General features: G+C 36.9%; 1 protein-coding gene and 1 non-coding gene across 12 annotated transcripts in view; both read right to left on the bottom strand.

Annotated features, from left to right (window-relative positions):
- Positions 1 to 12193, bottom strand: part of TTC3 (tetratricopeptide repeat domain 3) — a 127592-nt gene that overhangs the window by 58513 nt on the left and 56886 nt on the right. For all 11 annotated transcript variants that reach the window (XM_019420323.2, XM_019420325.2, XM_019420321.2 and 8 more), the window contains 6 exons: positions 10704 to 10838; positions 9968 to 10048; positions 7454 to 7566; positions 4196 to 4316; positions 1650 to 1772; positions 778 to 879 (listed from right to left, as the gene is read on the bottom strand). In XM_019420323.2, the coding sequence (XP_019275868.2) occupies positions 778 to 879; positions 1650 to 1772; positions 4196 to 4316; positions 7454 to 7566; positions 9968 to 10048; positions 10704 to 10838 (675 nt within the window). The remainder of the gene's footprint in view (positions 1 to 777; positions 880 to 1649; positions 1773 to 4195; positions 4317 to 7453; positions 7567 to 9967; positions 10049 to 10703; positions 10839 to 12193) is intronic.
- On the bottom strand, positions 6538 to 6643 carry LOC128777433 (U6 spliceosomal RNA). The gene has a single exon (XR_008422693.1). It is a non-coding gene; the product is annotated as a U6 spliceosomal RNA (small nuclear RNA).

Here is a 12193-nt window from a genome sequence, read left to right on the forward strand (position 1 = left end):
AATGTTTTTTTTTTTAAGTCAATAGCTTATACGAATCAGAAACAAATTCTATGAATGCAAATTAGATTACAAAACTGTGCCTTCTTTCAAAGTACACCTAGCTAATGGTAATTAACATTATAACCTTGCTAATTAAGAAAAAACACAAAAAGAAGTGGGAGTACCAAATTTAAGTTAATTGCTTAGTACAAATTATCTCATTACATTTTGGTAGAAAATAAAAAATCTGAAACCCCAATTCTACATCAGAATGTTAACATTAGACATTTAAATTTTTATTTTTAACCATAACATTCCCAATGTAAAAACTGGTTAAACAGTTTATTAAAGGTCTCTATGGTTATTGCCTTTATACCAGTATAAAGTAACAACAAAAACTGATTTTCTACTTTATCATTCAAATAATAATTTAAAACTTTTAGTTATGTTTAGAATGCACAGAAAGGGGTTGCCTGGATGGCTCAGTCAGTTAGGTGCCCGACTTCGGCTCAGGTCATGATCTCACGGCTCTTGAGTTCAAGCCCTGCACTGGGCTCTATGCTCACAGCTCAGAGCCCCGAGCCTGCTTCGGATTCTGTCTCTCTTTATCTCTGTCCCTCTCCCCCTCGCACGCACGCATGCTCTCTCTCTCAAAAATAAATATTTTAAGAAATTAAAAAAAACAACAACACAGAAAGGAATTTATATTCACTTAAAGCTTTTTCTGAATATTCTCAGGGGAAAAAAATCAACATACAATAGACATACTAAAAGTTCCAAGCTATTTTGTGAACTTACCTTGTCAATTTTATCATTAAAAGTTGTTGTTTTCAATTTCTTCCAACAGTTCATGTGAAATTCTATTTTACAGTACTGGCAGCAGCTGATTCGTATAAAACCCTATGGGTTTAAAACAATTTTTAATATACATTTTAAAGATGTCTACACACACACACACTCTCCCTCACAATCACAACACACATATTAAGATAAAAGAGAGCTATCTGCATTCACCTGGCAAACATAACTAGACATCACATTCTCTCCTAGGGAAGTACAATCTTTTTATACCCCAAAATGCCTAGTGCTAGAGACAGAGAACTTGACTGACATATTCATTTCCATAGCATATAGCTGCATTATTCTTTATAATACCAAATATTGTATAAACAGTATTCACCTGATCTACTAACCAGGAACAGTGGGCAGCTACTGTCTTGAATAAAGTAAGGCCAAGTAACCTTAAGTGCCAGATCTGGTTTCAGATTTAGGTCTCTAGGAGTGAATTCAGTGGTCACAATGGCCCTTAGATTCTTAGGCTCAAATTTTGTAAGAAATTAGAATTGCAACAAATCAGAGGTAACAACCTCATTTTCTTTCCAGTGTTCCTAAAGAACATAAACAGTGGCTAGAAAGCTGAAATAGACTTAGGTAGCCTGCCTTCTCAGGTCACTCCCTGCCCTCAGAGTTTCTTTAGTGACTGGCTCTGGGTCCCTATGTGAGATGATATAGACCTAAGAAGTCCAGGGGATGGGGTAAAGACAAGAGACAAGACATAAAACTGCTGACAAGCCAGAGAACTTAGGTACCTCCAATTACAGAATCTGTTTTGAATCCATTTTAAGGCACAATTCTGCAAGTTACTGTCCTACCGTATGTTCATTATGTACCTTAAAGTCTGGATCAGTTATATATATCTGGATTTTAGAATATCCACGGCACTTCTGATAGCAACAAATGGCATCTGGCACTGGAGGGAACCTGCATTCTTCAATAAACTTCTCTAACAGCATCTAAAACAAAAATAAACAAAAATAATATTATAACAACACTATATATTATATTATATTATATTATATTATATTATATTATATTATATTATATTATATATATTATAACAACACATATATTATAACAACACTAATTTCTCAGTCCTTATGATTTCAATAACCTCTTGCCATCAAAACATTTTCAGCATAGGAATGACTAAATGTTTTTTAGCAAAGAATAAACTACATACAACTTTTAAAGTTTCTCCTTTCAGAAGGAGGCTGAGACATACCCAGAGATAGAGTCAGAAAAAAAAAAAAAAAGACTGAACAAAAGTTTCAGAATTTCAATGTCAGAATCAAAATCTTATCCTGTGTTATTATCATCAAGGCTCATTTTACAAGGTTAGCTCTTCAAGTGTCCTTTAGGCATTCAGAGGGGGTCAGAGGAGGCAGAGCAACCCTGAGGAATCTCCCCTGCTCCTCCTTGCCAGAGGCACATCACCTGGGATCCTATCACCCTCAAGCATCTTGTGCATTCCCTGGAGAATTACCCCACTGCCACTGACGCCCCCAAGAGACCTGGGCCATGCTTCCAGTGTTGGCTTTCGTTATCAATAGCTCCTCTGTCTCCATCCCAATTTACTACAAAGAGAACATTCGATGATTTTTTTTCAACAGTTCCGTTGAGATATAATTCACATAGCATACAATCCACACGTTTAAAATGTATATGGCTCAGTGGCTTTCAGTATGTCCACAGGGTTGCACAACCACTGCCTCAGTCTAAAGTTAGAACGGATTTATCACCCAACCAAAAACCCCATCCCTCCCCATTTCCCCCTACTCCCCCAGCCCCTGGAACTACTGATCTACTTGCTGTCTCTAAATATAGATTTGCCTATTCTGGAAATTTTAGATGAATAGAATCCTAAAATATGCAATCTTTTGTGTCTGGCTTCCTTTACTTAGCACGTTTTCAAGGTTCATCCATGCGGTAGTACTTATCAGTACTTCATTACTCCTTATGGTCAAATAATACACAATTTTATGGGAGGACCACTATACAATTTTATGAATGGTTTATGAATGGTTTGGTTTAACTATTATTCATCAGTTGATGGACACTTGAGCTGTTTCCACTTTCTCACTATTATGAATAATATTGCTAATAAACATTTATGTACACATTTTTGTGAGAATATATGGTTTGCTTTCTCTGTATATCCCCAGAAGTGAAACTACTGGGTCATGTGGTTACTCTATCTTCAACCTACTGAGAAGCTGCCAGAGCATTTTACATGTCCCCCAGCAACGTATGGGGGTTCTGATTTCTCCACATCTTATAAACACTTGTCTTCCTTCTTGAATACAGCCATCCTAGTGTGTGAAGTACTATCTCACTATGGTTTTAATTTGCATTTCCCAGATTGCTAATGGTGTTGAACATGTCTCACATGCTTACTGGCTACCTGTAGAAATGTTTGGCAGATAGAGGTATTCAGATCCTTTGGCTACTTTTTAAAATTTTTTTAAATTCCAGTATAATGGCTACTTTTAATTGGACTGTCTTTTGATTATTGAGTTGTAAGAGTTGACCCCTGCGCTTTTAAAAGCTTCAGCCAAAAGCCAAGTTCTGTACACACACCAAGTTCTCCACAAGTAAAGGCCTATTCTAGTCAATCCACACGTAACTTAGTCTTTTCAGAAGTAGCAAAGCATTCCATGCCTCTGGATAGGAGACTAAATTTATTTTCTAAGTCCTCAAGTACCATCTTAACAACTATAGTCACCACGATGAAACCATGATGCCATACCTTTCTCTAAGTATAACCAGTGAGTCATACTCCTTAATAACGCATGATCTCAGGGCACCTGGGTGGCTCAGCTGGTTAAGCATCTGATTCTTGGTTTCAGCTCAGGTCATGATCTCATGGCTTTATGGGTTCCAGCCCCACACAGCCCAGAGCCTATTTGGGACTATATCTCTCTTCCTCTCACTCTGCCCCTCCCCCACTCACATGGTCTCTGTCTCTCTCAAAATAAGTAACTTAAAAAAAAATAATAATGCATACTCTCAAGTCAGAATGCCGAGATTCAAGTCCCAGCTCCACCATTTCCTAGCTGTTTAACCTGGAGATCATCATTTAACCTCCCTAACTTAATCTACAGTAAAATAAGAATATTCCTAGTACTCATCTTGTAGGGTTGCTGTACAGATTAAAGGTATGATAAATGCAAGTTGTGTGACCGGCACATAGGAAACAGTTAACAGATGTTAGTGATTCTCACTAGTCTTTAAAGGGGAAATACATGTGGGGATGCTGAGGACAGGGTGTCCCTACCTTTTTGTCTCCTGATACCTGGGTCAGTCAGTGCAAATTAGTTTTTGCAGTTAGAAGCTCTTTAGAGTTAGTTAGAAGTTCTCTGCAAAAATCAATGGTTACCTTTATTTTCCCTGGCTGAGTCTCTTCAATAATCACATTACTTGTGGGCCAAGTTAACACTCCAGGAAGGCGACAAATCAAGGTTCTTGCTTTCTCAAAATGATTAAGAGCTTCTAGAAATCTAAAGTCAGAATTATGAAGAAAGAAGATATTAAAGCTGTGATAAGAATTTTCATTCCCCACAATAAAAGTCACAGAGATTTCAAGTTTACTAAGAATACATCTGATAAATCACTGTAGAGAAATATTCAATACAACCTATATTTTCTTTAAAAAACACAGGCATGTTGAATCACTATTATTGTACACCTGAAACTAATATAATACTATAGGTTAACTAACTGGAATTAAAATAAAAACTTTTTAAAAAAGCATTATCATTGCTTACTATAAAAGTAATATAAATTAAAACACAAATCTGCCTGGACACTGGCTTTATTGTGGTAGGTGCACACTAGTCCTTTTAAAGTTGTAATTTATTATTTAAAGTTTCCAACAATTAGGAGTGCCTGGGTGGCTCAGTCGGTTAAGTGTCCAACTTCAGCTCAGGTCATGATCGCACAGTTCGTGAGTTCAAGCACCATGCTGGGCTCTGTGCTGACAGCTCAGAGTCTGGAGCCTGCTTTGGATTCTGTGTCTCTCTCTCTCTCTCTCTCTCTCTCTCAAAAATGAATAAGCATTAAAAAAAAATTTTTTTTTTTTAAATTTTTTTTTTTTTCAACGTTTTTTATTTATTTTTGGGACAGAGAGAGACAGAGCATGAACGGGGGAGGGGCAGAGAGAGAGGGAGACACAGAATCAGAAACAGGCTCCAGGCTCCGAGCCATCGGCCCAGAGCCTGACGCGGGGCTCGAACTCACGGACCGCGAGATCGTGACCTGGCTGAAGTCGGAGGCCCAACCGACTGCGCCACCCAGGCGCCCCAAAAAAAATTTTTTTTAAGTTTCCAACAATTAAAACAGAAAACTGAACAATTTGGTTGTTCCATTTTTATTTGTTTTATTTACTAATAAGTTAGATTCCTGTAGAGAAATGGCAACCCTTCAATTAAATTAATCAATCATACTTTTTTTTTAACTCTATTAGGACATCTATAGTAAAAATCGCTCTTCTGAAAAAATTCTAAAGAGACTGTGTATGCTAGACATCTTCAACCATAAAGCAGTATTTTAAAAGAACAAATGTGTATGTAAACTTTTAACTATATGAAATGTTTTAGTTATGGTTTATGTTTTTAAAAAATGTCAATCGATTTCCATAGTCCATTCAGCAAAAGAATACTAAAATACTGGATTATAAAGTTAACCAAGTCTTTATAATTCTCTTGAGACTAGAGAAGAAAGTTTTCCTGCTTTCTCAAATCTTGAAATGATTGCCCAATTTAAGAACCTTTTTTTTGCCTATGGGGAAGAAAAATTCACCTGCAGAAAATTCACCATCCACCGTAAGACAGTTCACAGAACTTTTACCAGAAACTGCATATCACAACAGCAAACAACCAGCATATTAGACATTGAACCCCACACCAGATAAATATTTTGAAATCAAAATGTAAATGCTTTTCAAAATAGCAAAGACTTTATCATTTATCATAATTCCCATGATATTACACATTACGATCTATTCCTAGATCTTGTGAATAACTGCATACGACCGCTGCATTAAAAAGGGTATATCCTAAAGGCACCTGGGTGGCTCAGTTGGCTAAGTGTCTGAGTCTTGATTTTGGCTTCAGGTCCTGATCTCACGGTTTGTGAGATCTAGACCCGTGTCAGGCTCTATGCTGCCAGCACACAGCCTGCTAGGGATTTCTCTCTCCCTCTCTCTGCCCCTCCCCTGCTCATGTTCTCTCTCTCTCAAAAAAAAAAAAAATAACTAAATAAACAAACTTAAAAAATAAAAATAAAAAGGGTATATCCTAAACAATTTATGCTAAACTTTGAAATTAACTTCACTTGCTATTACTACACAGATGATTGCTAAACCCTCACTTCCCCTCCCTCTACCTGATTCTTAATATAAATCGGCCTGGTCACAGGAACTTAACTTTGGGAAGTTAAAGAACTTTCTTTAATCTTTAAAAATATATAAAAGAAGTCCTAAGCACACTCCCAGAGTGGGCTTCCAAGAGTACCAAAGGCCTGATAAAATTTCCCCTAAAAAGACAGATTAAAATTTAAGAATTAAAAGCTATGAATGATATCCAATTAGTCAACAATTATTTCTTCATAAAGTAATCTAACATACCTACGATTATATTGAGTGCAAGTGTAGAACAGGAGATTTTGGGTTTTCTTTTTGTTACTGTTATTTTACAGTTAATTATACTGCTTTATTGTGCCAAAAATATGGAACACTTCACAAATTTGTGTGCATCCTTGTGCAGGGGCCATGCTAATCTTCTCTGTATCATTCCAATTTTAGCCTATGTGCTGTGCAAGCAAGTACTGAACAGAGAGCTTTTTTAAAGCCCAATGCATAATCCTATTCCCAAAGGGTCATATAGCAATTTGGGAAGATAAGATATGAAACATTTGGAGAACAACTACATATTAAACTTTGAGTATGGATTCCAACTATAGGGACAGCTGGGTGGCTCAGTTGGTTGAGCGTCCAAAGACTTGGTTCCAGTTCAGGTCATGATCTCACAGTTTGTGGGTTCGAGTCCCCAGTCAGGCTCTGAGCTGACAGCATGGAGCCTGCTTGGGATTCTCTCTCTCCCTCTCTCTCCCACTCACACTCTATCTCTCTCAAAATAAATAAACTTAAAACAAAAAAATGATTCCAACTATAGAGTAAGTTCAGAGAACAAATTTTTATTTCTAACTCATGATGTCTTTGAACAGATGTATATCTCATATTAAAACCATATTTATACGGGTTTTTGGTGGAAATAGGTATTTTGGTAACCAAAAAATCATATAATCAGACTTATATAGTATTAACTTATATCAATTCAGTCACCATTTGTAAGTGACATATACTAACAGAAAAAATATACAATCTTTTGTGTCACATTACCTTATTCCAAACGTTCTTATAAGATTCAAAAAAAGGAAGCATTAGATGCTGAACTGACTGGTCATACTCAATTAATAATTAATATTGATATAGAAATGCTGCTCCTCCAAGCAAACACAATTATGGTAGTATGCCACAGAGAAAATAACAATGTAATTCCAGAAAAGGGACCACCACCACCTTAGACTTCAAATGAGTTATCCACCCTGAGCACAAAAAAGTACAATTCCTACTAACCTGTTCTTTTTCAAATATACTTTTCCAATTCCACAGTAGGCCAAGCAATCAAGTCCCTCATTGGGATAGTGTTCAATCATCCTCTTAAACTGGTTTTCGGCTTCAGATAATTCCTTCAGTAGCAATAAAAATAATGATCATTTAACACTACAAAAGAAAGACTAGAACAGATTTTATCTGAAGGTTGATTCTTTTTGTGTATTATTACAAACTGTATATCCAAAAATTTCTATGGCAAAATCACGCCTTCGGCATTTTATTTTCTTAGCAAACATATAAATTTTGATCATAGGATACTCAGAGACACAACCAAAGTGATCCAGCTTCAGAATGAAACATGGGTGCGGGACACATCAGACAACCAACCAAATGAGCATTTACTAACACACACACAGAGGGCCCAGTATGTGCTGGCTAAAACTAAAAGGTATGAATTCATGGTATAAAGACTGACTAGATGCAAACACACCATGACCTATCTCCTAGTAAGTGCTGCTCCGTTGGCACTCCAATGATGTTACCACAATGTTTTGTGGCATAAGAAAGATAAATACTCAGTCTTAAAAATAGCAAAAGCTTTACAGAACTTAGAGTACATTCTTCTGAAAATTCCCAACAATGGAAAACTTCCATGCTTTGAATTTTGTTTTTGAAAAAATCCAAAAGACACTTAGCTCAAGGCAGTCCTGGTAACCCCATTGTGGGTGAAAAAGGAAATGTCACTACAAAATGGGATTTCATTAAAGCATTGAGGCCAGTTCCAAAGGAGGCATTCCAAAAATGTTTTAAGCAAGAGCTCTCCTGGAGTAAATACGCTGCTTACTTCTGGGGCTACCCTGAGTGATGATATTCTTTTAAATGTCCAAGTTCTACCATGTCTGGTTTGTTTTTTTAAATCAGTCTCATTAATTCAAAGTAAATCACAAATGTAGTGAACTATTTCTTCAATTTTGATAAAGCAAAACATGGTTAAGATATTATCACTCTGCCAAGAATAGAAGAACTGAGATCATAAAGTCCTATCTCCAACAATCTATTAGAAAATAGAATTAGACAGGCCTTAATAGAAGATATTCATCTGTCACATCAAGAACAAGGAAAGAAGGCAGGGTGCCTGGGTGTCTGACTCTTGATTTCAGCTCAGGTCATGATCTGTCTGTGAGTTCGAGCTCCACGTCAGGCTCTGAGCTGACAGTGTAGAGCCTGCTTGAAAGTCTCTCTGCCCCTCCCCCACCCTCAATCAATCTCTCTCTCAAAAATAAACATTAAAAACAAAACAAAAATAATAAGGAAACAAGCATGTAACAAGGAAAATGAACCTCAGACGGTGGACCACTATGAGAGGGGAACATAAAAGATTACTTGATCCTTATAAGGTAGCAGGCAGGGGGGCTTCACTCAGCCAAGGAAGCTTGGAGCCCAAGTTGATAGAAAGGATATATTATACCTGAGGTAATTCTACAGCAATTTTGAAATTTTGGCTTTTATTGAAAACTAAAAACCATGGAAAGCAAAGTACAGTTGACTCTTGAAAAATGCAGAGGTCATAAGTGTCCCATGCAATTGAAAATCCAAGTGTAACTTTTGATTCCCCAAAAACCTAATTACTAAGTCTACTGTTGACTGGAAGCCTTGCCTATAACATAAACCACTGATCAACATGTATTTTGTATGTTATATGTGTTATATACTGCATCCTTATAGTAAAGTAAGCTACAGAAAAGAAAATCATAAGAGAAAATATATTCACAGTACTATACTATATTTTTCAAAAAAATCCACGTGTAAGTGGACCCATGCAGTTCAAACCCATGTTGTTCAAGAGTCAACTGTATAATGCTGTGTGCACTGCAGTTAAGGAAACTTTGCAGGAGAGCACTGAAGGACCATGAGTAACGAAAACCATGTGTGCTCACACCTATACACTGATTCTATGTGCTTAAGGGAAGCTTGTGCTCCAGAAGATAATAAAATACCCAAATACTTAGTAGCCAGAACTAAAAGAACTTAACACAAAGTTGAACTCTCCTTTCTTAATCTCCCCAAGGCCATTCCTTCCTTCCATCACTAAATGCAACCATTATCTCAAACTTGATGTAGGGCTAGCCAGTGTTTTTTTACCTTTACAAAAGGCAGAGATAGTCATAAACAATATCTACTATTGTTGCACAAGTTTTCCAAACTGTACATAAGTGGTTATCACAATGTTTGTCATGTTCTCTAACTTGTCTTTTTCACTCAACATGTTTCTTAAATCTGTAACGATATAGTAGGTGCTTTACTTTTTATACAAGTAAAAAGTAAATTTCTACTGGTCGTCTGGCATAGCTTTTTTCTAACGGGATCACAAACTAATTTTTCTTAAAAAAAAACAAAAACCACAAACAGGTATTTCAGAAAAAAAATATCAAGGAAGTACACAGAAAGAAATAAACCAAAGTGGCAAAACTATTTTTCACATATCTTCTAAAATGGCATATTTTAACTGTTTATCATCTCTGTTACAAATCTTACCTCCGGCTGTCCTATCCCAAGGAGAGAAATAGCAAGTCCGTAGACTACTAAGACATAGTTAATCATGGCCAGGTTCAATTGCTGTCAAGAAAAATGCTCCAGTTAAAAATTTGAACATAATTTTGCCTAATCTGCACAAACCTGGTAGCCACAATAGAAAAAAAATGTAATAAAATCTCACTAACTGCTATGATTGGGATAAGACCAAACAGAAATAGAAAATATATTTTGCAAAGATGTGCAGTTATACTGAAATCAAGTATTTAAGACGCAGAACCATTATCTCAGAGTTCCTTGAAGGCATGGTTTGTGACAGATTAGAATAACTGAAACCATAATGTTTTGCATATAAATGGGTACTAGTGACAGATTAAGACATTTTCCTCTCTTATAATCTTGCATAAACTTTTCACCTAGCTCATTCTTTCTGGATGAAAAGATGTGACTAACGTGAGTCCAAAACCTGGATTTAGTGCTTTTGCAGGAGGAGAAGCCAAGCGTTCTAATGAGCACCAAGTAGAGAGCAAGGAGAGAGTCTAAACCCAGGTGGTATGATGTGTGCAACCATAATGGCTGAATCAGAGCATGACCGGCTTCTCACAACCTGGAGCAGATTCAGGCAATCTCAGGTGGGTCTAAGGTACAGTAATACAATGACCTTAAAGCCTTCGTTCTCATCTACATTCACTTGAAATGCTCCTGCATTGATGAGCCAGTTATAAGACAGAAATTTTACCTTTATTTTTTGAGGATCTAGACCATTGAGCAACTCCGTGAAGGCCTGTGCGGCACTGCGACAGCGCTGCTCGAGCAAAGCCGTGTAACCATCCTGGATTAAGCTTCTCAGCATTTTCATTATATTAGCAAAATCCTGCAAAAGAAGAAATTCTACTTCAGTAATCCAGAGCTATATGTGTTCCGTCTGAAACTTAAGATGCCAAAGTTCATCATAGGGCATTTATATTTTACAACTGATCATAAACCCCCAAAGTTATGCTTTATGCATTATACTTTCTCTACATGGCACCTTTAAAGCAAAAACCTAAAGGTACTACTTCACCATCTTATTTTCAATACTCCTACTGCTGCTGACAGGAAAGGGTGGTTCATTTTACACTGTATGGTTCTAAGCCTTGCTCACTTCTCCAGACCAAACAGACAGCATTCAGAAGTTTTAACAGCACAAATGGAGAATACCAGCCACCAATTTAAGTAACTGTTTGGCTGGAACTAGAATTAGACAAATAAGAACAAGAAATCAATTTTCTGATCACTATCAGACTTTAACAACTGCCCTCGTGCTCTGGAATTAAACCTTAATTCTTAGCAAGAAATGGCTATTTCAATCTTTGGCTCTGCTTCTGCCTAACATGTGCTTGAACAGAACTCAATAAAATTATCAGGAGAGATTTGGTTAAATGCAAAGGGAAGAGCATAAGAATTAAAAAAACAAAAGTACTATAAATATAAATGTACCTTGAAATAAAGTGAGAAAAAATGGTACCTTTGGATATATATGTGAACATACATCATAGAAGCTGAATTCAAGTTTTAGTTACATGGCAATAGCTGTCACAAAAGTTCCATAAAAACTAGAGAGACAAGACTACAAGGTTAAGCCTAGACTTCCTCACTCCTTGACATACACGTGCACACCACTGAGGAAAGCAGAAGATGCAAATACGTGTGCAATATTCCTCACTGTTCCTAACAGTAAAGATCCAAAAGGAGGCCCACTGCACAAAGCACAAAGGGAAGAGCAGTTTGGTCACAATTAACAAAAGCTGCCTACTGGCTTTTGTCCAAGGAGAACTTTCCCCCAGAATACACACGGAACAGAGAAGCTCTCACATAAACTTCGTATTTGCTACAGTATTTAATAAAAGCTCGAGGACAGCTACATTTATGTTGATATGAATTTTATTATTTTTTTAATGTTTACTTATTTTTGAGAGAGAGAGAGAGAGAGAAAGTACAAGAGGGGGAGGGGCAGAGAGAGAGGGAGACACAGAATCTGAAGCAGGCTCCAGGCTCTGAGCTGTCAGCACAGCTTGAACCCACGAACCACGAGATCATGACCTGAACCAAAGTCGGATGCTCAATCGACTGAGCCACCCAGGTGCCCCAAGATATGAGTTTTAAAAGTTATAGATGATGATGTGCTATCCCCACAAATTAGTTATTAGCCCTGAATGTACTGATTCCATTTTAATCTCTTTCACATTC

Source organism: Panthera pardus, unplaced genomic scaffold (assembly GCF_024362965.1).
Source record: "Panthera pardus isolate Hobbes unplaced genomic scaffold, ASM2436296v1 HiC_scaffold_16, whole genome shotgun sequence".
Classification (NCBI taxonomy): Eukaryota; Metazoa; Chordata; class Mammalia; order Carnivora; family Felidae; genus Panthera; species Panthera pardus.